Raw genomic sequence first — 20,935 nt, 5'->3', positions numbered from 1 at the left:
AATTCTGTGTTGAGCTGTTAACAAAGAAACAGCTTCTCCTATATGCTTAATTTAGAGTTAATTATGCAACTTTGGTTGTGATACAAACGTTGGGCTATATGTTTTGATTTTTAATACATTGTAAGGCTTCATGATCCGACTATTATTTTTTGAAGAAATGAAAGGCATGAGCTCTGCTTAGTTTTTGGCTAAGGCTGCACACACTTCACCGGTCTCATTCACAATTTGACAAGCACTTCAGATAATGCCTCAAATTTCCCAGTGGCATCCCCTTTGTGCGGCCGTAATGCCCCCTAAAAAAAATCCATGCCTTTTGCGGCCAGTGGCCATTGGGCTGAATATAATAATTATAATTCCCTTCTCCCGGCTGCGTGCCCTGAAGCACTGCTCACTCACATGGCTCAATTATCATTAGCCAATGCCCCTCACATGATCCGGTCTTTCTCACAGGCTACAAGTGAAGACAGACATCGTCGACACAACGGCGTGTGTCCTTATTTAATTCCGAGGTGCATATTGAAGATACTGAAAGAACTCTCCACATTTACTTTGTCAGCCAACAAGATGAATACGCCTAACAAACAGCAAAAGCACTAGCCTATGTCAATCTACTATCCCCCATCGTACAAAAGTTGACCTATTCTATTCTGTGAGAAAAACATACCAAAAAGTTATACGCTAATATTGTCACCCACCAGACTATTCTTGATTAACCTTGTCTTTACATATAAATAATATAAGTGTGAAATTTGAATGGACCATTATTATGCACCCGTCTTGAAACTGGCAGAGGGAAAAAAATACATATGCACTTAAAGGGATGGAGGACGCTTTTCCCATGGTTCATTTTAATGCCAGCCAGGTAGGCTATACTCCTGTTGTAAAGAGAAGCAATGTGCTTAATATTAGGAAAGTTGTGAAATAAATATAGTATGGCTAGCCTATAGAAAGCTGATGGGATCCTCTTTTTAAAAAGAGGCCATCACTCTGTTTTCTCACACAATTGCATAGCCTATAGAAATGTTGCACAACATGAGCTTGTGGGCTCTCATAAAGTGTTTGATTAGATTTTCGAAAACATTTGCATTGATGTCAGAGTGATTAGAGGGACAATAGAGTGCTGAGAACCAGTCAGTTAACAAGTTTGGTAGGCTACTAATGACCATCAGCAGCATCAGAGCTTGGAGAAACCTAATTACCATGACTAAACTGGTCACTTGGAATTTGACTGCCGTCATAACTCGTGACCGCCATTGTGGCGGTAATACGGTCACCGTAACAACGCTAGCCATTATGGCTATATTCAAAAGGAGATTGCTTAGTCAACAGCATCACTGCAGATACAGATGTGTGCCCTTACTGCTCATCAGTCACTCTGTGAAAGAGGGTGCATTCGTTTTGCTACCCTGGTGCCCTGGGTGGATGAGACCAACGGAATGGTCTCAAATGTGCAAACTCCACCAACCGGTGCGCTGGGAAAGCTAAAACAAACACAATTCTTACAGTTTCAAAGTTAGTCTACCTTCCCTGCCTCCATCCATCGCTCCTCCTCTCTCACCAATAGTAGGCACCGGGGACATTTCCATCTGTGACGCCTCCACTTCGCAGGTCGGCCTATCGGATGCCGCCGCAAGGGCTGGAAGACCGGCCCCTGCCAGGGCGGCCAGCGAATTGGCATGCGACTCGGCCAGGAGCAGGTCTGCGATTGGCTGGTGGACCTGCTGGCTGATGGCAGTCTCCAGGGAAACCAGGGCCTGTTCATGGGGGGCGGGGGTTGTGGGGGTGACCTCTCCTGAGGGGGGAGCGGTGAGGAAACCATCCGAGACCCGAGGGGGGTCCAGACACGACACACCACTGCCCTGGGCCTCACCTTCTGAGCCAGGGGAGACAGAGAGAAGTTAGACAGAGTTCGGGAGTCCTAGGTTCACTTGACCTCCTTCGTATGGAACAACACACAGAACACGAGGGATGAGTCAAACTAACTCAATAGTGATATGTAGGTTCACCACTTCAGTTACATATAAAGTACAGAGACAGGACCTACAGGTGTGCTAGAATTGGAATAGATTAAATAAGGGAAACTGGCTGAGGGAACCAAGGAGAGGTTTGGGGAGCACCGAGTTAGAGGGGTACAATGATATGAATGAGCCAAAGCTGATTTTTTTCCTGAGTGAGATTGCTGTGAGTTGGGCAGGACTGAGGAAGGCAGTAAGTTGTATAGTTATCTCCCGTACGGGGCGCACTATCCTGATCCCCAACAACAACACAACTTACTACCTCACCACAGCACAGCCACAGAAGGGTATGGGTTCCACATCCGTATAACACACGCACAGAAGCACACACAAGCACATTAGGTTACATAGCAACATCACCGTGTAGCTCACTTGGTAGAGTAAGGCACTTGCAACACCAGTGTTGTGGGTTCGATTCCTACGGGGGGACCAGTATGAAAATGTATGCACTCACTACTGTAAGTATCTCTGGATAAGAGCGTCTGCTAAATTACTAAAATGGAAACGTAACTACAGTGTCAGTAACATTTTCTCCCCCCAAAATATTAGTTGCAGAGTAAACGTCCAAGCCAAGATGTCAGTCCCATAGTTTCCATGGTAATAGGGTCCTCTGGGTCGTCTTGGCGTTGCCGTGGGAAAGACAGTAGACTGTATAGTTATCTCCCAGATCTGGTGTGATCCTAAAACTATACAAACTACTACCTCACCCCACAGCACGCTACTCTGTGTCCGTCCGTCTGCTGGCTCCAAGAGGGTCCAGACAGAGGACACTTACTGGGCCAGAGTCCATTCAAACACGCACAGAAAAAAGACAGAAAATGTGAACAGAAAGTTATCTGGAAAGAAAGGATTCACTTTTGCAAAAGGGTTAAAAGTTAGCCTCAATCCGGTAAAAGCACTTGCACTCTTACAAAAAAATGATACTTAGTATAGTGTTGGCATTTAAAAACACAGTGCCAGTACCAGCAGTGGTCTCTCCAGCCACACCGTTGACTGTCCCCAGTCCCGAACCCTGTAGACTCTGCTCCCTGGCCTCCTCTCCTCCTGTCCTTCTGTCGTTCTGCTTGGCCTCCTCCTCCTCCGCCAGCTGGCGTCTTTTCTTCTCCCTCCTCTCCTCCAGCTCCTCGTCTCTCAGGGTCTCCAAGTGTTGCAGGATAGGAACCTTCACCACTGGGAAGAAGAGAGATGGGGTTAGAGGGATGGGCTGGGGTGTACAGTGTGTGTGTGTGTGCAGCTATAAGTCTTCATGAGTAACTGTATGAATCAGCAACTGTGAGAATCACGGAAAATCATATTTTCTCAGTAGTCCAACAGTAGACTAGTAGAAGACTGTCGTACCTGCTACACAGTCGTGCATGCTCTCAGCGTCCAGTACTTTACACTCATCAGTCCATCGGGTTAAGGCAGTGGGGATACTGGACAGAGTGCCTGGAAAGATGCATATTTGAGATGAATTCAACGTAATTCAATGAAAGCTTGGGCTCCCGGCACAGACTAAGCACCTAGGGACAGTTTCCAATAGATTCAGCCTAGTTCTGGACTCTTTCTCCAATGACAGCATTTCTTAGTCCAGAACTAGAGCTAAATTGGGTCTGGTAAAGCAGCCCATATAGTAGACTGGACTGGTGGACAGCGAGTGTCATACCTGCTTGTCCTCCAGTGCTGCTCTGCTCGTGGAAGAAGTCGTCGAGCAGCTCGTCGTCGGAGCGGGCGATGATGTGCACGTCCTCGTTGCCCACCAGGAGACGTGCGCGGCCGCGGGACTGCAGGGGCAGAGAGCTGGACAGCTGCAGGATGTCTGCTGCAGCACTGGGACCTAGCAGTCTGGAGGGGAGGAGAGAGAAGGCACATACATATTTAATAAACAGCAGTTGATCGTCTTACAACACTGATACATACACATTCACACACTTAATCATATTCTCTTCTAACGCACCGACATGAACAAACACTTTCAGAACCTATGACCTTAGAAATGGATACGAGTACAGCAATTATAATCAATACTTTGTTTTTTAGGTGCGATTGACTTAGCATTTGGGGGACTATTCCATTGGTTCCTTCGTACGTACAAAATCAAAAGCTGCTTAAAATGTTTGACAGAATCTGACCCATGACCTAGGAAAAGTCCCATTCATTCATTGTAGCATCTCCGTCTCACCTCTGCAGGATGAGTGGGGGGTTGGGCTGTCTGTTCCCGGGGTAGTGGACGTGTATCGTGTGGCCCGTGTTGGCGGTGAGCTGGCGTAGCGTTCTCTGGCTACGACCCATGCCCTGCGCCAGGCGGTTGTTGGTGCCCGCCCCGCCCAGCGTTAGGGAGCCGTGGTCGGCGTGACGCACCATCAGGGGGTGAGAGCTGGGGATGTTGCCTGGGGAGGGAGGGATGTCAGCTGATGGGAACACGATAAACAGAGAGAACAGTTGCAGACATTAGGGGGACACGTAGTGACACAACCCCGTCATTCTACATACTGCTATATGGCTATTATAATATAGGCTATGGCTATGTAGCTATTCGTAAGTCTATGTCTTTAGTGTTAGTTGTTCATTAGGATTTAAAAAAAGAGAAACTACTTTGAGAAATCAGGGCCCGTATTCATAAAGCGTCTTAGAGTAGGGGTGCCAATCCAGGATCAGTTCGGTCTTTTAGATTATGAATATATGGACAGGGGGGGAGCTGATCCTAAATCAGCACTCCTGCCCTTGAGACGCTTTATAAATATACGGGCCCAGTTCAATAACATAGAAGCTGCCTTCTAAATCTATCCATACATTCAAAACAAAGACTATGAAAAACAAAGAGGAATAAAAACACCAATATGACTCACCGGTGGTGGAGAACATGTTGTCAAACTCTATGATGAGGTCATCGTCGCGGTCAAACCTCTCGAAGCGGATGTGTGGCGCAGCGTTGATGTCTGGGAAATCTTCATCCAGCTCCATCTCCGAACCTTCATCGTCGTCATCCTCATCTCCTTCTTCATCATCCTGAGAAACAGAACATGGCCTATTCAGACTCTTTTCTTTCTTTACACTTTATTATTTTCTCCTTTACAAAACTCATTCTAAAGTAAGTAAATGGATACCATTCGAATGTGACCAAGCCGGTTCGAACCCAGGTCTCCTGTATAATAGCCCGCCAAGCCGGAGCCAATGCAAATCCTCACGACTCAGACAAGGTAACTGAACACACACACACAAAAAAAACACTCCTTCCAGAGTCTTCAAACTCTTCCTCACCTGATCCTCCTCCTCTTCCTCTTCTTCCTCCTCCTCTTCGTCCTGGCTGTCTTCTTCATCGTTGCTGCCACTGGAGTCTTCCTCCTGCGTGTGCTCCTCATCCTCAGGCTCCAGGATGTTCATAGAGTCTACGGTAGGAGAAGACGGAGAGAGGACAGTGAGCGAGACCAAACCACCCAACACACTTGAACCCTTTTCGCCCTAATAACCCCATTTAACTAAATAAAACTAATTAAATAGATATTTCATGTATTTTTGGAGAGGATGTTGTGAAAACAAAATATCAGAACCAGCACTTACCTTCTCGGTTGGCCTGTAGAGTAGAAGCCTGACTGATATTGGAGGGTGCCTCATCCATCAACACGTCCTCTTGTGATTCGTCCTCACCACTGCCACGCCCCACTGAGTTAGAGCAAACAACCAATCAGAAACAAGATGATGTATTGCATGTGCCCGCCCCTTTCTTCTACACCATCCCATTTCACTCTGATGAGTCCAGTGGTGTATTCAGACAGGTGAAACCTTAAAGTAACATTTGTTTTCAAGAGTTTATATTCTGTTAGCTCGTACCCAAAAATTGTTATTGACTCCTATACTCATGTGGCCAAAGCGTAAATCCAAGAAAAAATACTAACAAAACCCAACTCAAACTTCTCTCAAATGATTGCCATTTCCCCCTAGAGGATGAGATCATCCTCCTGAGGATGATGAGCTGGGCGATCAGTGGTCTATACACATTCATAAAAATTTAAATAAAAAAAATAAATCGGTCATATTTAATAGAAATTTGGAAAGACGTTTACTTTTAGAATGTTGCAGATAGAGATTTAATTGAGGTGAAATGAGACCTCAATTGTGTTCTAGAAAATGCTTTTCTAATTGAACGGTTTGTAACGTTTCACCCTTTTCAACAGTCTCCTGGATTCCAGACTCCCTGCTTACCGATAATGGAGCTGTTGACGGCGCCGGTGTCTCTCTCCAACAGCTCGTCTATCAGATCCACCAGCTCGTTCTCCACCTGCATGGCCGTGGTGCTGAGCACCTCCGGCTGTCCAGCGATGACCGCCGTGTCTCCCTCCGTCTCTCCGTCCATCAGGTCACTGTCTGTCCCCTGGGCCCTGTGACTGCCCTCCACCAGAGTCCCCTCAGCCTCACCAGAGTCACCTGCAAAGAAAATGGATTCAGTGAGATGAACAGTAAGCCAAGAACAGTCTAAAATGTGAGTTTCCCATTTCCCTGTGGTTCTGGGGAGCATGTGGGTGTCTGTGTGTAGTAACATATTTGTTACTACATGTGTGTATGTCTACTATGTGTATGTGTTTATGAGTGCAAACGTGTGTGTGTGTGTGCGTGCGCATCACCTGTGGTACCTTGTGTGTTGCTATTGGAGTCCCTGGCGGCTCCCACAGTGTCGTGCTCAGCCTTGTTCTTGCTGGATCCCCCCTTCCCTCCAAACAGGCTGCTGGGCTGGTTGACGATGCGGGACAGAGTCTCTAAGGGCTTCAGAGCTGCATTCACTGTGTTTGCCATGTTGGGACTGAGATAACAAGTCAATGGTGAGAAAAACATTTTTTACTTATTTATTTTACCCCTTTTTTCTTCCCAATTTCGTGGTTTCCAATTGGTAGTAGTTACAGTCTTGTCTCATCGCTGCAACTCCCACACGGACTCGGGAGAGGCGAAGGTCGAGAGCCACGCGTCCTCCGAAACACAACCCAACCAAGCCGCACGGCTTCTTGACACAATGCACATCCAACCCGGAAGCCAGCCGCACCAATGTGTCAGAGGAAACACCGTACACCTGGCGACCTGGTCAGCGTGCACTGCGCCCGGCCCGCCACAGGCGTCGCTAGTGCGCGATGAGACAAGGATATCCCTGCCGGCCAAACCCTCCCTAACCCGGACGACGCTGGGCCAATTGTGCGCCGCCCCATGGGCCTTCCGGACGCAGCCAGCTGTGACTAAGCCTGGGCTCAAACCCAGAATCTCTGGTGGCACAGCTAGCGCTGCAATGCAGTGCCTTAGACCACTGCGCCACCCGGGAGGCCGAGAAAAACATTCTCAATGGAAGGAAGAGATAAGGAGACATTCAGCGATTTGACCACAAGAGTTGAGAAAATATGAAATCTACGCAAATTTAAGCAATGCGACGCCACAACCAATTTAGGGGGAGAACCTCTTAAGCCAGCTTTGGCACCGTGCAAGTCAAGCTACCAGTGAACGTGCTGTTTTGCATGCTGTTTAGAAGAAACACCCACAGGGGGAGATTTCCCTGATGCCTTACTATAAAGTAGTAAGCAATGTGAATACTCTAAGAGGGTGAGTAAGGGGTTTGAGAGGATCAGTGGTGTGTGTGTGTACCTGGACAGGTCGAGGCTGTGCGGTACTCTAGCCAGGTCGTTGACCAGTCCTTTCTTGAGGAAGAGGCGTATGATGTTGTTCATGCCATTGTGCTGCGTCTTGGCTGCTGACGTGCTGTAGAAGCTAGAGGTGGACGGACACGACTCCATGATGGTGCTGATGATGCACATCACCGCCTGGAGCCTGGGGGGGAGAGAGAAAAATCGGGAGTTTTCAGTGAAGCCTCAACACACAGGGACAGATAAAAATGCAGAACGAATGCACTATGAATCAGTCCATTAGTCAAATATATAACCAATTTCAACTTTTGACACACATCACAATGACAATTAACGGATGGTAAATAATAAACTCAGCAAAAAAAGAAACGTCCCCTTTTCAGGACCCTGTCTTTTAAGGATAATTTGTAAAAATCCAAATAACTTCACAGATCTTCATTGTAAAGGGTTTAAACACTGTTTCCCATGCTTGTTCAATGAACCATAAACAATTAATGAACATGCACCTGCGGAACGGTCGTTAAGACACTAACAGATTACAGACGGTAGGCAATTAAGGTCACAGTTATGAAAACTTTGGACACTAAAGAGGCCTTTCTACTGACTCTGAAATACACCGAAAGAAAGATGCCCAGGGTCCCTGCTCATCTGTGTGAACGTGCCTTGGGCATGCTGCAAGGAGGGATGAGGACTGCAGATGTGGCAAGGGCCTAAGATGCCTAAGACAGCACTACAAGGAGACATGACGGACAGATGATTGTCCTTGCAATGGCAGACCACGTGTAACAACACCTGCACAGGATCGGTACATCTGAACATCACACCTGCGGGACAGGTACAGGATGGCAACAACAACTGACCGAGTTACACCAGGAACGCACAACCCCTACATCAGTGCTCAGACTGTCCGCAATAGGCTGAGAGAGGCTGGACTGAGGGCTTGTAGGCTTGTAGGCTTGTTGTAAGGCAGGTCCTCACCAGACATCACCGGCAACAACATCGCCTATGGGCACAAACCCACCGTCACTGGACCAGACAAGACTGGCAAAAATTGCTTTTCACTGACGAGTCGCTGTTTTGTCTCACCAGGGGTGATGGTCGGATTCACATTTATCGTTGAAGGAATGAGCATTACACTGTACTGTACTCTGGAGCTGGATCGATTTGGAGGTGGAGGGTCCGTCGTGGTCTGTCATGGTCTGGGGCGGTGTGTCATGGTCCGTCATGGTTTGGGGCGGTGTGTCACAGCATCATCGGACTGAGCTTGTTGTCATTGCAGGCAATCTCAACACTAAGCGTTACAGGGAAGACATTCTCCTCCCTCATGTGGTACCCTTCCTGCAGGCTCATCCTGACATGACCCTCCAGCATGACAATGCCACCAGCCATACTGCTCGTTCTGTGCGTGATTTCCTGCACGACAGGAATGTCAGTGTTCTGCCATGGCCAGCGAAGAGCCCGGATCTCAAACCCATTGAGCACGTCTGGGACCTGTTGGATTGGAGGGTGAGGGCCATTCGCCACAGAAATATCCGGGAACTTGTATGTGCCTTGGTGGAAGAGTGGGGTAACATCTCACAGCAAGAACTGGCAAATCTGGTGCAGTCCATGAGGAGATACACCGCAGTACTTAATGCAGCTGGTGGCCACACCAGATACTGACTGTTACTTGTGATATTGACCCCCCCTTTGTTCATCGACACCTTATTCCATTTCTGTTAGTCACATGTCTGTGGAACTTGTTCAGTTTATGTCTCAGTTGTTGAATCTTGTGTTCATACAAATATTTATACATGCTGAAAATAAACGCAGTTGACAGTGAGAGGACGTTTCTTTTTTGGCAGAGTTTATGAGCCCCATGGAAAAACCATCGGCTTAATTGTTTTTAGACAATTATGAAATCTCTGCCCTGCCCAGCCCACTCCCTCACCTGGCGTGTTTCTCCGTGCCCTCTGCCATGGCCAGCGCCCGGCTGAGTGCGGCCTTCACCTCATTGACCAGGGCCACCTGTGCATCGGTGCCTGTGCCAGCAGCTGCCAGGCTGGCCAGGAAGAGGCGTGCCAGGGCAGGGGTGTCCTTGTCCTCGGAGCTCTGGGTGTGGGGCAACAGGTGGTCCAGCACAAAGGCTAATACACTGCAGTCCTGCAGGGGGAGAGAGACAGAGAGCGCAAGAAGGGAGTCAGGACGACAAGTCTTATACTCAACATATTACAAACAGAGCGCAGTACAGTCGTGTAGCAGAGGAAGAGATGGACCCCTGGGTGAGGAGAGGACTGGCGCAATGTATTGTACATACCTCTACAGAAATTAAATACATATACATCTATACAGCACACAGAGAGAGGACTAGAGTCAGGTCAAATAGAAACGCAGGATATATTCCACATCTTCTCTAATGAGGTTGGAGTAGTGGCTATGGCAATACAGGGAGGGGAAGAGAAAAAGAGGAGTTTGTCAACATCGTGTTTAAACTCCTCAAATCCTTCGAGCCCTTGAGGCAATTTATGCCAAATTTATTACAGTAGTAAAACTACATAGATTGTGAAAGCTGGACGTTTTGCCCAGTCCAGGTAGAACCCACCCACCTCCTTGATGAGCTCAGACTGTCCGGCCGTGTAGCAGTAGGATGCTATGAGGGTGGCGATGCCCACGTATGACCTGACCAGCTCTGCCAGGAGACGTAAGATGGTGGAAGTGGGCATCAGGGGCTTGGAGGCCTTAGCCTTGGCCCCCTTACCCTCCTCTGAGCTGGCTCCCTTCTCCCCCTCCACCTCCTTCTTCTCCTCACGCATCTCCTCTGGAGTAGAGGCTGAGGTGGGGAGAGAGGGTGGGAGATGGGAGGGGAAATGGACGGGGGGAAGAGAGAGAAGAGAGTTAGGATCGTGAAGGGGCAGAGAGGTGTCTAGGAATGTTACAACACTGGTGGGGCAATCGTGATAAATCTCGATTTTTGTTCATTCATTTGGTTTAAATACACTATATTGTATATTAGCATCATACAAATTGACCAAACTAAGGAAAGAAGTGTATTGTAAAAGTACCAGTGGAGGCTGGAGGTGAGGAGGAGGGAGGTAGGGTCTCACCTTCTCCCTGGGGTGTTCCAGACTGAGAGGAGTCAGCTACCGCTCCATCTGCAGAAAACACCTGGGGCTGAGAGACAGAAGAGGGGGAGAAAATATATCTAGACCGATACAGCAGCTTTCAAAACATACATATCAATGTTTTAATTCAAGTCACTCGCACTCCTGGGTCCGATTCAAGAAGATAAACATTTTGAGAAAGAGAGATTTCACCGAGTCCTGCGTCGGACCGGACACCCACCCGTGATTGACCCACCCCCCAAAAAACAATCAGCTGGCGGGTGGAATGAAAACATTTCTCGCAGTTCAAAACAATTATAAAACAATCAAAAATAATATAACAAGGAGTGTGTTGAATTGTGTTGAGTGGAGCAGGGAATTGTCCATTAGTAGGCCCATTTGTGTGGTGCTGAAACACTCCTAATTTGTCAGAGTGCAGAGCTTATGTTGTTATCTTCCACCACATGACAATACGTTGCCAAATTCATTTTCCCTGACTCCATAGCGAATGCGAAATGGCTTCCGTTCCTATTTCTGGGCGTGGGAGATGCACTTGATTCAGCAGCCCTAGTGCTGGGAAGGCCAAGTGTTTGCATTTTGAACCATTTCATGTGTCTGAAGGCAGAACTCCTCCTACCCGGCCTATCAGAAAGCTCAGATCACCGTGTCTGCACAGTTCCCAGAACCATAGACTAAAAACAAGCCTCGAACACACAGCAAAGTTTATATTGAGAGATTTCAAAACTTTTAAAACCATGACTAGACTCAACGAATACAGCAAAGAGCTGTTGTTTTGATGTGGAGCCTAAGTTTGTGTTTACATTGTTATTCAGCACTGTCAACACTTTGTTCAACAGTTCTATAAGACATGAAATGCACGTTCGCTCCTTCCAGTCACACTACAACCACCACTGCAGCTGCAATCAATGAGTACAGCAAAGTGTTTCAATAAACTTGTGTTGTTATTATTAGCGGCTTGTGTCTTTTTTAATATTGAGGAATATTTCACTTGCTCTGGTCATAGGAGTAACAACATGAATTGGTGCATGAGGCTGAAATAATGCTGCGCGACTTAAGTTTCATTATTACCTGGAAGACTGTGTCCCCTTTTCTCAGCGGAGAGAAGGGGATGGTGAGTCTGGGGAGATGCAGCCTCACCACTGCTCCCTCCCTCCCCTCAGGCTGACCATCAGATGCAGGCAATCACTCCAGTAAAAAAAATATTTTAAAAATCATATATATATAAAAATATATTCTAACTTAGCTGTGCCTCACTATTAACAATGTGATCATATATATTTTATAGAATTTCTAAATGTCTGAGAAGAACAACGTTCAACTCAAGCATAGCCAATATGCAGTGATAATGTATTGGGCCTATAGCCTACTGTACAAACCTCCTTGCTACAGAACTGTTTTTATTTAGTTAATGTTGCATAGGCATATGTTTTTGAAATCATGTTTAAAAAAATTAATCTGAGCAGATCTCGGCTTGCATTTTGACTCAAAGTGATCTGCACTCAATCAGTTGTGATCACTGATTCAGACCATACACAGGCCATATAAAACTAACCTGTCCAGTTAGTCAAAGTTTCCTACTAAATAAATGTAGGCTCCCGAGTGGCGCAGCGGTCTAAGGCACTGCATCTCAGTGCTAGAGGAGTCACGAAAGATCCTGGTTCGATTCCAGGCTGCATCACAACCGGCCGTGATTGGGAGTCCCATAGGGCGGCACACAATTGGCCCAGCGTAAATAAGAATTTGTTCTAAACTGACTAAGCCGCGAGGTTCAAAGCGTGGGAAAAAAGTTGCGGCTTATAGTCCGGAAATTACGATAGGTCTAAATAAATTACTTGGCAGGTCATGGATCAGCTCTCGGGAACAATTTTATGCAGGTGGGTCGGGGTGCGGAGAAAAATCTGTCCTGATGTCAGACGGTGCGGCTGAAAACCTACCCATATCTTTTGTTTTCCCGATGCAAAACGTTTTTGCTACCTTGTGCCCTACTGAAACAGGACCATGGCCAGAATGACTCTTACAAACAGCCAGCCAGACATGACACTTACGTTGATATGGAAAGCGGACTGCGAGTCGAAGTCACTTCCCTGTCTGGTGAGTCTGTACTGCTGGTAAACGTCGTCGCCTACATCCTGGAGGATCTGACACAGGTCCTGCCCCCCGGGCACCGCCACCGCACGCTCCTCTGGACGCTCCGCTACAGGGGAGATTTCACACAGTAAGTTAGACTTCACACAGGTGTAGCTACAAGGCAACATTGACGTCAGAGCTTCGTTAACAAATATTCTGTTAAGATCATGTGGCTCCATGACTCAAGAGAAGACAGGATGCGAGGACTCGCGGGAAAGACTAATCGGGATAGAGTGTTTGTGTGAGGGTCTTACCCTCTTCAGGGGCATGGTATGCGGCCAGGGCATTTAGCATGTCATAGATGACCTCTTTGATGGTGTCAGGGATGGGGGGCAGCGGAGACATTTTGAGGGGGGTGGTCTTCACCAGCTGCACCGCGTTGGGCCCCTTGATACGCAGATTCTCAAACTCATCATCTGAGGCTGAGCAGAGGAAGGAAGGGAGAGAAACACTTCGAGCAACCATGTACACGTTTAATCAGTCACATTGTTACGTTACACTGTAAAATAGGGAACTAGCCGAGAGCTATAGGTGCAAGCGGATAGTTGAATGGCCACAGGTCAGTCCGCGATGTCCAAGATGTATAAAGAAGTGGTTTATTAAAGATTTGGTCACCACACCACGCTGCTTTGCATGGTCCTTCCAGCTAGATAGACCCGTGGCCATTCAACTATCCACTCGTATAAAATATGTTTTTTTCCGTTGAGAGTATTTTAACGTACCCGTACCAGCTCCGCGAGGTGCGGGCAGGGCGATGCGGACGCAGCTGTTGGCTGTGTCAGCGAAGCAGTCCGGGTTCCGGCAGGCGGCAGGGCCCAGAACACGCAGAATGTAGTTGATCTCTCTGGAGCCAAGGGAGCCTGATACCACACCTGATGTGGTGCTGCCCGCCCCGCTGGTCACTGCTGACCGTACCACCTAGAGAGGGTAGACAGGTGGCATTGTCACAGTGCAAAACCCTAATGGCTATATTGCACTACATTTTAACACTCGGAGTGTCTCAACAGTCTAACATGGGTTCCAATCCATTTCCCTTTAGCTCCACTGCTCAGAAAATACAGGAAATAATAAAAATAGATGTGCAATGTGTTGGAGCTTTCGCCTGTGCATTTCTAGGAGAGGACTGTTGAGATGCATGCTGGGTAGGTCTCAGCGAGGGAGGGCTTTAATATCCAGTACCTTCTCCATGGTGTGTCGTAGCGTGGCGGGGTCCTCGATGATGTGTCTGAACAGCAGGGTGACGAGGGGCGTGAAGCCGTTGAACCCTGACCCCTGCGTCAGCCCCAGGATCATCCTGGTACTCTTCAGCTCAGCAAACATCATGGCGTAATGGTGGGTCCTCGTCAGGCGCAGGCATAGCCTGAAAGAGAAGAAGACACTTTAGTTGTAGAGGGCTTTTCGTCACACTAACAAAATATTCCAGAAGTACATTTTAGTCATGTAGCAGACGCCCTTATCCAGACAGAGCGGCTCAGTCAGTGTATCCAACTGAGGTTAGGCAGGCAAAAACAAGCACATAAGAGTCATTGCAAGTAAACCTTCATACAAGGTAGCCACTGTCAGCTAAACTGTCTAGAGCTTTTCATAACACTCAGACACTTTTAATAACAAAAAAAAGATTCAAGAAGTAAACAAGAACCATATATAAGTAAAACAGGAACCTTAGTGTGGCGTGGAGGGTGTCTGGGTCCACAGGGACACTGATCATGGAGACACAGGCTCTGATGAGCACTGTGGTCATATCCTCCGTCAGGCCCTGCACCACGATGGCTCCTCCTGTCCCGGTGCGTTCCGATATGGGGTCCAGGGGGGCTGTGGGAGGGGGGGCGGGGGGAGCAGAGGGACCGGAGGAGGACTCTTTTAGTGGGGGGGTAGCGTTGTCCTCTTTTGGAGCACTCATCTCCACAGCTACTGGGGCAGAGTCTGAAAGAATCAGAGAGGGGTATGTTACTATGGTACACAACTACAGAAACGGTATAACTGGTCTAATGGCATACATACACACACTACCGTTCAAAAGTTTGGGGTCACTTAGAAATTCTTGTTTTTGAAAGAACGGCAATTTTTTGGTCCATTAAAAAAACATCAAATTGATCAGAAACACAGTGTAGACATTGTTATAAATGACTATTGTATTGTAGGAAACAGCAGATTTTTTATGGTTATCTACATAGGCGTACAGAGGCCATTATCAGCAACCATCACTCCTGTGTTCCAATGGCACGTTGTGTTAGCTAATCCAAGTTTATCATTTTAAAAGGCTAATTGATCATTAGAAAACCCTTTGACAATTGTTAGCACAGCTGAAAACTGTTGTTCTGATTAAAGCAATAAAACTGGCCTTCTTTAGACTAGTTGATTATCTGGAGCATCAGCATTTGTGGGTTCGATTACAGGCTCAAATTGGCCAGAAACAAAGAACTTCCTTCTGAAACTCGTCAGTCTATTCTTGTTCTGAGAAATGAAGGCTATTCAATGTGAGAAATTGCCAAGAAACTGAAGATCTCGTACAACGCTGTGTACTACTCCCTTCACAGAACAGCGCAAACTGGCTCTAACCAGAATAGAAAGAGTGGGAGGCCCCGGTGCACAACTGAGCAAGAGGACAAATACATTAGTGTCTAGTTTGAGAAACAGACTTCTCACAAGTCCTCAACTGGCAGCTTCATTAAATAGTACCCGCGAAACACCAGTCTCAACGCCAACAGTGAAGAGGCGACTCCGGGATGCTGGCCAGAAGGCAGAGTTGTAAAGAAAAAGCCATATCTCAGACTGGCCAATAAACAGAGTGAGTGCAGTTTGTGGCTATAGCAATGGCTAACAAAAGGGAAAGAACACCTGCACACGTCACCTTTAGCTGAAAATGTGCTTTAATCTACCGTATCTGCTTATAACACACTGGGGTTGTGCATATCACTAAAACAGTGTCTCCCATCTAGAAGGCCATTACATGAGTGTCTGTGTGTCTCCTCTGCCTTTCCCCCATCTCCCTCCTCCCTCTCATAAACCAGTTTGAGGCTATACTAGAACGATAGCTCCTCCCATCTAGTAGGAAATGGTCCAGTCATCACCTGGGTCTATCTGGGTCTCCTCTGCCTTGCCCCTGTCTCCCTCCTCTCTCTCAGAGTCCGTCATGCTGCCCGTCTTAGCCGGTTTAGGAGCGCGAGGCACTCTCTGGACCGTGAGGGTCACCGGACGACGGTTACCCGTCTCCTCATTCACCTGGAATAGAAACATTAGCAGAAATCTGAGAAAGGAAATGGTATACCAGACCCAAATTAAACCCATTACTGAACTGAAAAGCACGTTCAATGAATACCCTCCTTTGGGCATGCTTTTAAAGACCAGGATTTCACAAAGTCTGATGATTAAAAAAAGATATGTTACACTGTCGTCTCAGTTATTTTGTTTGAGTTGGAGTGGCATGTAAAGAAGAGGCTATGAGGAAGAGTTCCTACCTGGACCATGGTGTTGAACTGTACGGTGTATCGCCTGCGTCCCGCGGTGAATCGGACGCTGCTTTCTCCGGCCCTCCAGGCTGAGTCTATAGTGCTGTTGTTAGAGGCAGAGTAGCTGCACCAGCGGCCGGACCGGTCATCAAACCAACGCCAGTTATTACCATTGGGCTGCAGATACTGGAGAGGGGAGGGAAGGAAGAGAGAGGGGAAATTATTTTATTGTCCATGGGAAACAAGAAAATGTGTATTTTCAGTGACAGAAGGGTCAGGAAAAGACCAGATATGGCAACAAGATGGTAATCATATGCATATTCTATAGTGTAGGTTAATCTTTATGTGGCACCCGGAGGACATTATTCTTACCTTGTTCATCTGTGCTCTGCGTTTGGATGAGACAGCCATTTTCTCGTAGAAGTCAATGATCAGCAACACTGGAGTGATCCACCTATAGAGAGTCACAGACAACGTTCAGCCGTATTGCACATTGCAATTTGTCTGGGAGGAGCCAGGCTTATACATTTACTTCACCTAAAGTAATTCTCTCTAGTAAGGCATTGTAAAACGAAAGAAATTGTTTATGCTGTTATTTCTAGCAGGACAGTATTTTTGAAGGGCAATCCTGCAGGTGTGCCAGCTAGCTAATCTCGAGCGGTCCTCTCGTCAGTTTTCTGTGACAGAGCCAGGGGAGGGGGTGGTACTGACTTGGGTGTCTGGATGTCCTTCTGCTCCTTGGCAGCCTGCAGACAGGGCTGCACCACCTCCAGCAGCTTGATGAGCACGTTGAGGATCCCACTGTTCTCCACCACCCTGGCACACGACAGCTTCAACTCCTTAAGGAAAACAGGACAGCATGGATCAGCATACAGGGCCAGGGAGTGAGTGTGAGTGAAAGGAATTGCTGTGCTTCTCTTTCTCTGCCACTACCTCAAACAAATATTTTGAGCAGTAGGATGTTTTTCTGTGTGTCTGTCTGCTTGTCCGTACCTCAAAGAGCAGTGTGAGCAGCAGGATGCGTGTTGCCAGGTTGGAGGCTTGGGGCAGGGTTGCCATCTGTCTGGTCCACTCGGACACCGTTTTGGTGTCGCTGGTGGTCAGGGGTACTGCTGCCTTGATGAGCACGTCTGCTGCCTCCCACACCTACACATCAGAAACATGACAGAGAGAGGCTGGTATACTGATACTAAGTGCATAATAACGAAGAAGTCTCTGAACACATTTGACTGCACCTATCCGGTGTATGTGAAAACATTTATTTAAAAAACGTACTCTGGCATATCACATTTAACTACACACACACACCATGTTACTCACCTGGTTGACGACCTGTCGTAAGATGAGGTCCCTGTACTCGGGGCCGCTCCTCTTGATGGCTGTCATGAGCAAGTCACAGAGGCGGTAGACTGTGTCTGGCAGCTCGTCCAGCAGGTGGAAGCAGCCGGGGAGCATGGAGTCAGTGAAGGCGTGGAGCTCCGTAATGTCCAGGGGCTCGGCCTCCAGGAACCTCTCCAGGCAGCGAGCTTCCTCCTCCTCCGTACGCTCCCTGGCTCTCCTGTCGTCCTCCTCACGACGACGCGCCGCCTCCTGAGAGTGGGAAAGATGGAGGTGGGGAACGTGAGCGGATGTGGTGGTGGTCCAGAAACAACCCCTAGGCACAGAACAAATCTGAGAGCACTGTATAGACAGAAGCAATGTGGCTATTATTCCACTGAGCCCATCAACTGAAAAGACAGTGCAAACATAGAAATAGAACTCTAGATCTGTGGCTACAACAATATTGCTTACATCTATCCAATACTTCCAGATGTACACATACCTAGGGTGTAGACTCTATAGCTTGTTTCTGGGCAGGGCCCTGGTTACTCATTTATGAGCCTTCATCTATTCACGTTTGAATTCATTCACCAGTGTGTTCCTTCTGTATGCCTGTGTGCGGGGGTATGTCTAAGTGTGCGTGTGTGAGCGTGTGGCGGCAAACCTCGGGCGAATCAGAGCGCTGCTCCATGCTGACCTCTTGTCCCAGAGACATGGCGATGGCTCTCATCATCTGGTCTTCTTCTGACATGGTCATGTCCTACAGACAGAGGGACATACAAGTACACTTAATATACACTATGAGAGGGGGGACTGTAATCTGTAATATGAGCATCGCTCCCTCTCTCTGTGTGTGCGGTCGTACCCTGACGGCTCCGCTGAGTAGAGGAGGAGGGTGTGTGAGCAGGTACTCTGTGGCCTGCTCCATGGTGCTGGTGTTCACCAGGGCCTCCATGGCATGCTCTCTGGAGAAACCCATGTCCATCAGCTTGATAGAGGAGAGAACAAGCGTTACATAAGGTTAGAGGAGAGAGAGAAAGAGGGGCGAGGGCGAGAGAGGAGAGAGAGAAAGAGGGGCGAGGGCGAGAGAGGGAGCGAGAGGAGTCACAGGACAGGGTTAGAGCAGAGTTCCTTCTAGGACGTCTTTCCTAGCCACTGTGCTTCTGCCTCTGCATTGCTTGTTCTTGGGGTTTTAGGTAGGGTTTCTGTAGAGCACTTTGTGGCAACTGCTGATGTAAAAATGGTATAAAATACATTTGATTGATAGATGAAGGGAGGAAGAGAGGACAGAGGCACAGAGAGATCAGAGTGACCGGTGAGAATGAAAAAGAGAGCACAGAACAGAGAGCAAGCCAGAGAGCACATAAAATAGATTGGGACAGAGAGAAAGAGAAAAGGAGCAGACAGTGGCAGTGTGATCAGAAATCCTCCCTTATTTTCTTTAATTGTTCCAGAATGACCTCCTATCCATCCTCCCTAACCTCTACATAGCATGATATCCTACCCTCTACCGAGTTCTTATGCCTCAATGTTTTGAAATTCCATCCATTTGATTTAAAGCAGGGCTCTTCTCACATTTATCCTCCAAAATATGCCTCTGTCCTCACATCTCTCTCTCCCAAGTGGTGCAGCGGTCTAAGACACTGCATCTCAGTGCATAAGGCGTCACTAGTCCCTGATTCGATTCCAGGCTGTATTACATCCGGCCATGATTGGGAATCCCATAGGGCGGAGCACACTTGGCCCAGCGTCGTCCGGGTTCAGCTGTCATTGTAAATAAGAATTTGTTCTTAAGAGACTTGCCTAGTTAAGTAAAATAAATGTAAAATCCCTCCTTAACCGTGACCCCAATTTCAAGCACAAGAGAGCAGTATAAATACTATAAAATGTGCCCTCGCGCCAGTTCGCATCAAAAAGAATGTGTAAGTTCAGCACAGTGTAGGAGAAAGCATGCACAGCTCAGGTCAAGTATAAATGGACTTTCAGATTCACACTGGCTGTGGAACCAGCTAGCTGTATACCTGCTGTAGCTGCTGCTGGTTGACGTTTGGCTGCCTCTCCCTGCCTCCTCCCTGACCCTGTCATAATAAGACAAAGTGGAGCAGGCCACGCCAGGGTGAGGGTTCAAGGGGACAATAGGTTGACAACAAAACAGTCCAATTTCATCTTATTACAGCATGACCACCTTATTAGTTAACCAGACAGTGAATGTGCAACAGAGGCTATCAAATTGAGGCTTTCAAATCGTATCTTGCAATGCAAGCAATTAAATCTACCAAAGCTGTCGAATGTCTAATGCCAATGTGTCTGAGAAAAGCAATCCGCCAAAAATACATTTCTATGAAGAAACAGTCCCAAAGTTAATGGAATCCAAAAACGCAAACTGATCAACAGCCACACTCCCCTTGACACCCCCACAACTCCCCTTGGCACCCCCACTTCCCTCCTGTCCCCTTACCTGCTGTAGCGGAACCTGGTTAACCTGTGGTTCTCTCCTGGGAGTAGAGTTACTAGATTCCTCTGCTGCTTCACCTGGTGCAGGTGGTGCTGCACTGCCTCCGGTAGCCGGTCCTGACCCGGAACCTGCTGGCACCTCTGCTGCAGTCACTGCTGCTCCAGGGGCTGGGGCCCCTACAGCTCCACCTCCACCTATTTTAAATGATAGTGTCCTTGGATGTTAATCCTTAATGTGCAACAAACATTGTAAATTGTGTCACATAATTCAGCTTTTGCTGCTATTAATGTCATTAAAACACCCAAAAAATGTAAGTGATAAGTAGGCATTGGTCTGAAACCAAAAAAAGAAATGAAATTCCAATGAGCACCACAACTTATTCAACAATACAAGGTTTTCCAGCACACAGTAGCTCTACAGTAGCTCTTCCAGCACACATTCATGCTCTACAGTAGCAAGTGGGTTTAGGGTCATGAAACAATGTGTGGATGAAGGGTGAGTGGGTGGCAGGCAGGTTGAATAAATAAAATTGAAATCATAAATGTATCATTCTTACGCAATTTATATCTCTAGGATACATTGAGGTTTGTTTTTCATTATTTTTAAGGCATCAGCATGCTTCCCAGCTGAAACAGTTCTTGAGAGTTTGTGCATATATTATGACGACATTCTGACGTTTGTGTTGGACTACGGTAAAGGTTTTTTTCGGCTGTTCGGGCACACTATTTTCTTGAGGCCAGCCGAAGTTTGGAGCTGAAGTTGAAGACCCTTTGTCCGTGATTGGTCAACTGTAGGGATTCTTCAATAAAGTCTTTGTAGTCATTCAACGAGAACAAATTTTCATGAAATTGTTTTCAATGAGAAATAC

At 47.4% G+C, this 20,935-nt stretch overlaps 1 protein-coding gene across 20 annotated transcripts in view; it reads right to left on the bottom strand.

The window, feature by feature from the left end:
- Positions 1 to 20,935, bottom strand: part of huwe1 (HECT, UBA and WWE domain containing E3 ubiquitin protein ligase 1) — a 75,129-nt gene that overhangs the window by 17,634 nt on the left and 36,560 nt on the right. For 12 of the 20 annotated variants that reach the window (XM_029722462.1, XM_029722461.1, XM_029722481.1 and 9 more), the window contains 29 exons: positions 20,071 to 20,261; positions 19,634 to 19,690; positions 18,478 to 18,600; positions 18,277 to 18,372; positions 17,613 to 17,882; positions 17,286 to 17,438; positions 17,004 to 17,131; positions 16,665 to 16,746; positions 16,302 to 16,478; positions 15,915 to 16,065; positions 14,505 to 14,766; positions 14,023 to 14,203; positions 13,566 to 13,761; positions 13,098 to 13,265; positions 12,762 to 12,910; positions 10,657 to 10,765; positions 10,201 to 10,424; positions 9,546 to 9,757; positions 7,617 to 7,799; positions 6,617 to 6,792; positions 6,198 to 6,419; positions 5,556 to 5,657; positions 5,256 to 5,383; positions 4,844 to 5,003; positions 4,177 to 4,405; positions 3,661 to 3,839; positions 3,354 to 3,443; positions 2,979 to 3,185; positions 1,523 to 1,873 (listed from right to left, as the gene is read on the bottom strand). In XM_029722462.1, coding sequence (XP_029578322.1) covers positions 1,523 to 1,873; positions 2,979 to 3,185; positions 3,354 to 3,443; positions 3,661 to 3,839; positions 4,177 to 4,405; positions 4,844 to 5,003; positions 5,256 to 5,383; positions 5,556 to 5,657; positions 6,198 to 6,419; positions 6,617 to 6,792; positions 7,617 to 7,799; positions 9,546 to 9,757; positions 10,201 to 10,424; positions 10,657 to 10,765; positions 12,762 to 12,910; positions 13,098 to 13,265; positions 13,566 to 13,761; positions 14,023 to 14,203; positions 14,505 to 14,766; positions 15,915 to 16,065; positions 16,302 to 16,478; positions 16,665 to 16,746; positions 17,004 to 17,131; positions 17,286 to 17,438; positions 17,613 to 17,882; positions 18,277 to 18,372; positions 18,478 to 18,600; positions 19,634 to 19,690; positions 20,071 to 20,261 — 4,956 coding nt within the window. The remainder of the gene's footprint in view (positions 1 to 1,522; positions 1,874 to 2,978; positions 3,186 to 3,353; positions 3,444 to 3,660; positions 3,840 to 4,176; positions 4,406 to 4,843; positions 5,004 to 5,255; positions 5,384 to 5,555; positions 5,658 to 6,197; positions 6,420 to 6,616; positions 6,793 to 7,616; positions 7,800 to 9,545; positions 9,758 to 10,200; positions 10,425 to 10,656; positions 10,766 to 12,761; positions 12,911 to 13,097; positions 13,266 to 13,565; positions 13,762 to 14,022; positions 14,204 to 14,504; positions 14,767 to 15,914; positions 16,066 to 16,301; positions 16,479 to 16,664; positions 16,747 to 17,003; positions 17,132 to 17,285; positions 17,439 to 17,612; positions 17,883 to 18,276; positions 18,373 to 18,477; positions 18,601 to 19,633; positions 19,691 to 20,070; positions 20,262 to 20,935) is intronic. The other 8 variants (XM_029722480.1, XM_029722482.1, XM_029722478.1 and 5 more) reach the window with 7 other exon arrangements.

Source organism: Salmo trutta, chromosome 30 (assembly GCF_901001165.1).
Source record: "Salmo trutta chromosome 30, fSalTru1.1, whole genome shotgun sequence".
Classification (NCBI taxonomy): Eukaryota; Metazoa; Chordata; class Actinopteri; order Salmoniformes; family Salmonidae; genus Salmo; species Salmo trutta.
The sequence above is the reverse complement of the archived record's forward strand: the minus strand, read 5'-3'. Positions and strand labels throughout refer to the sequence as shown.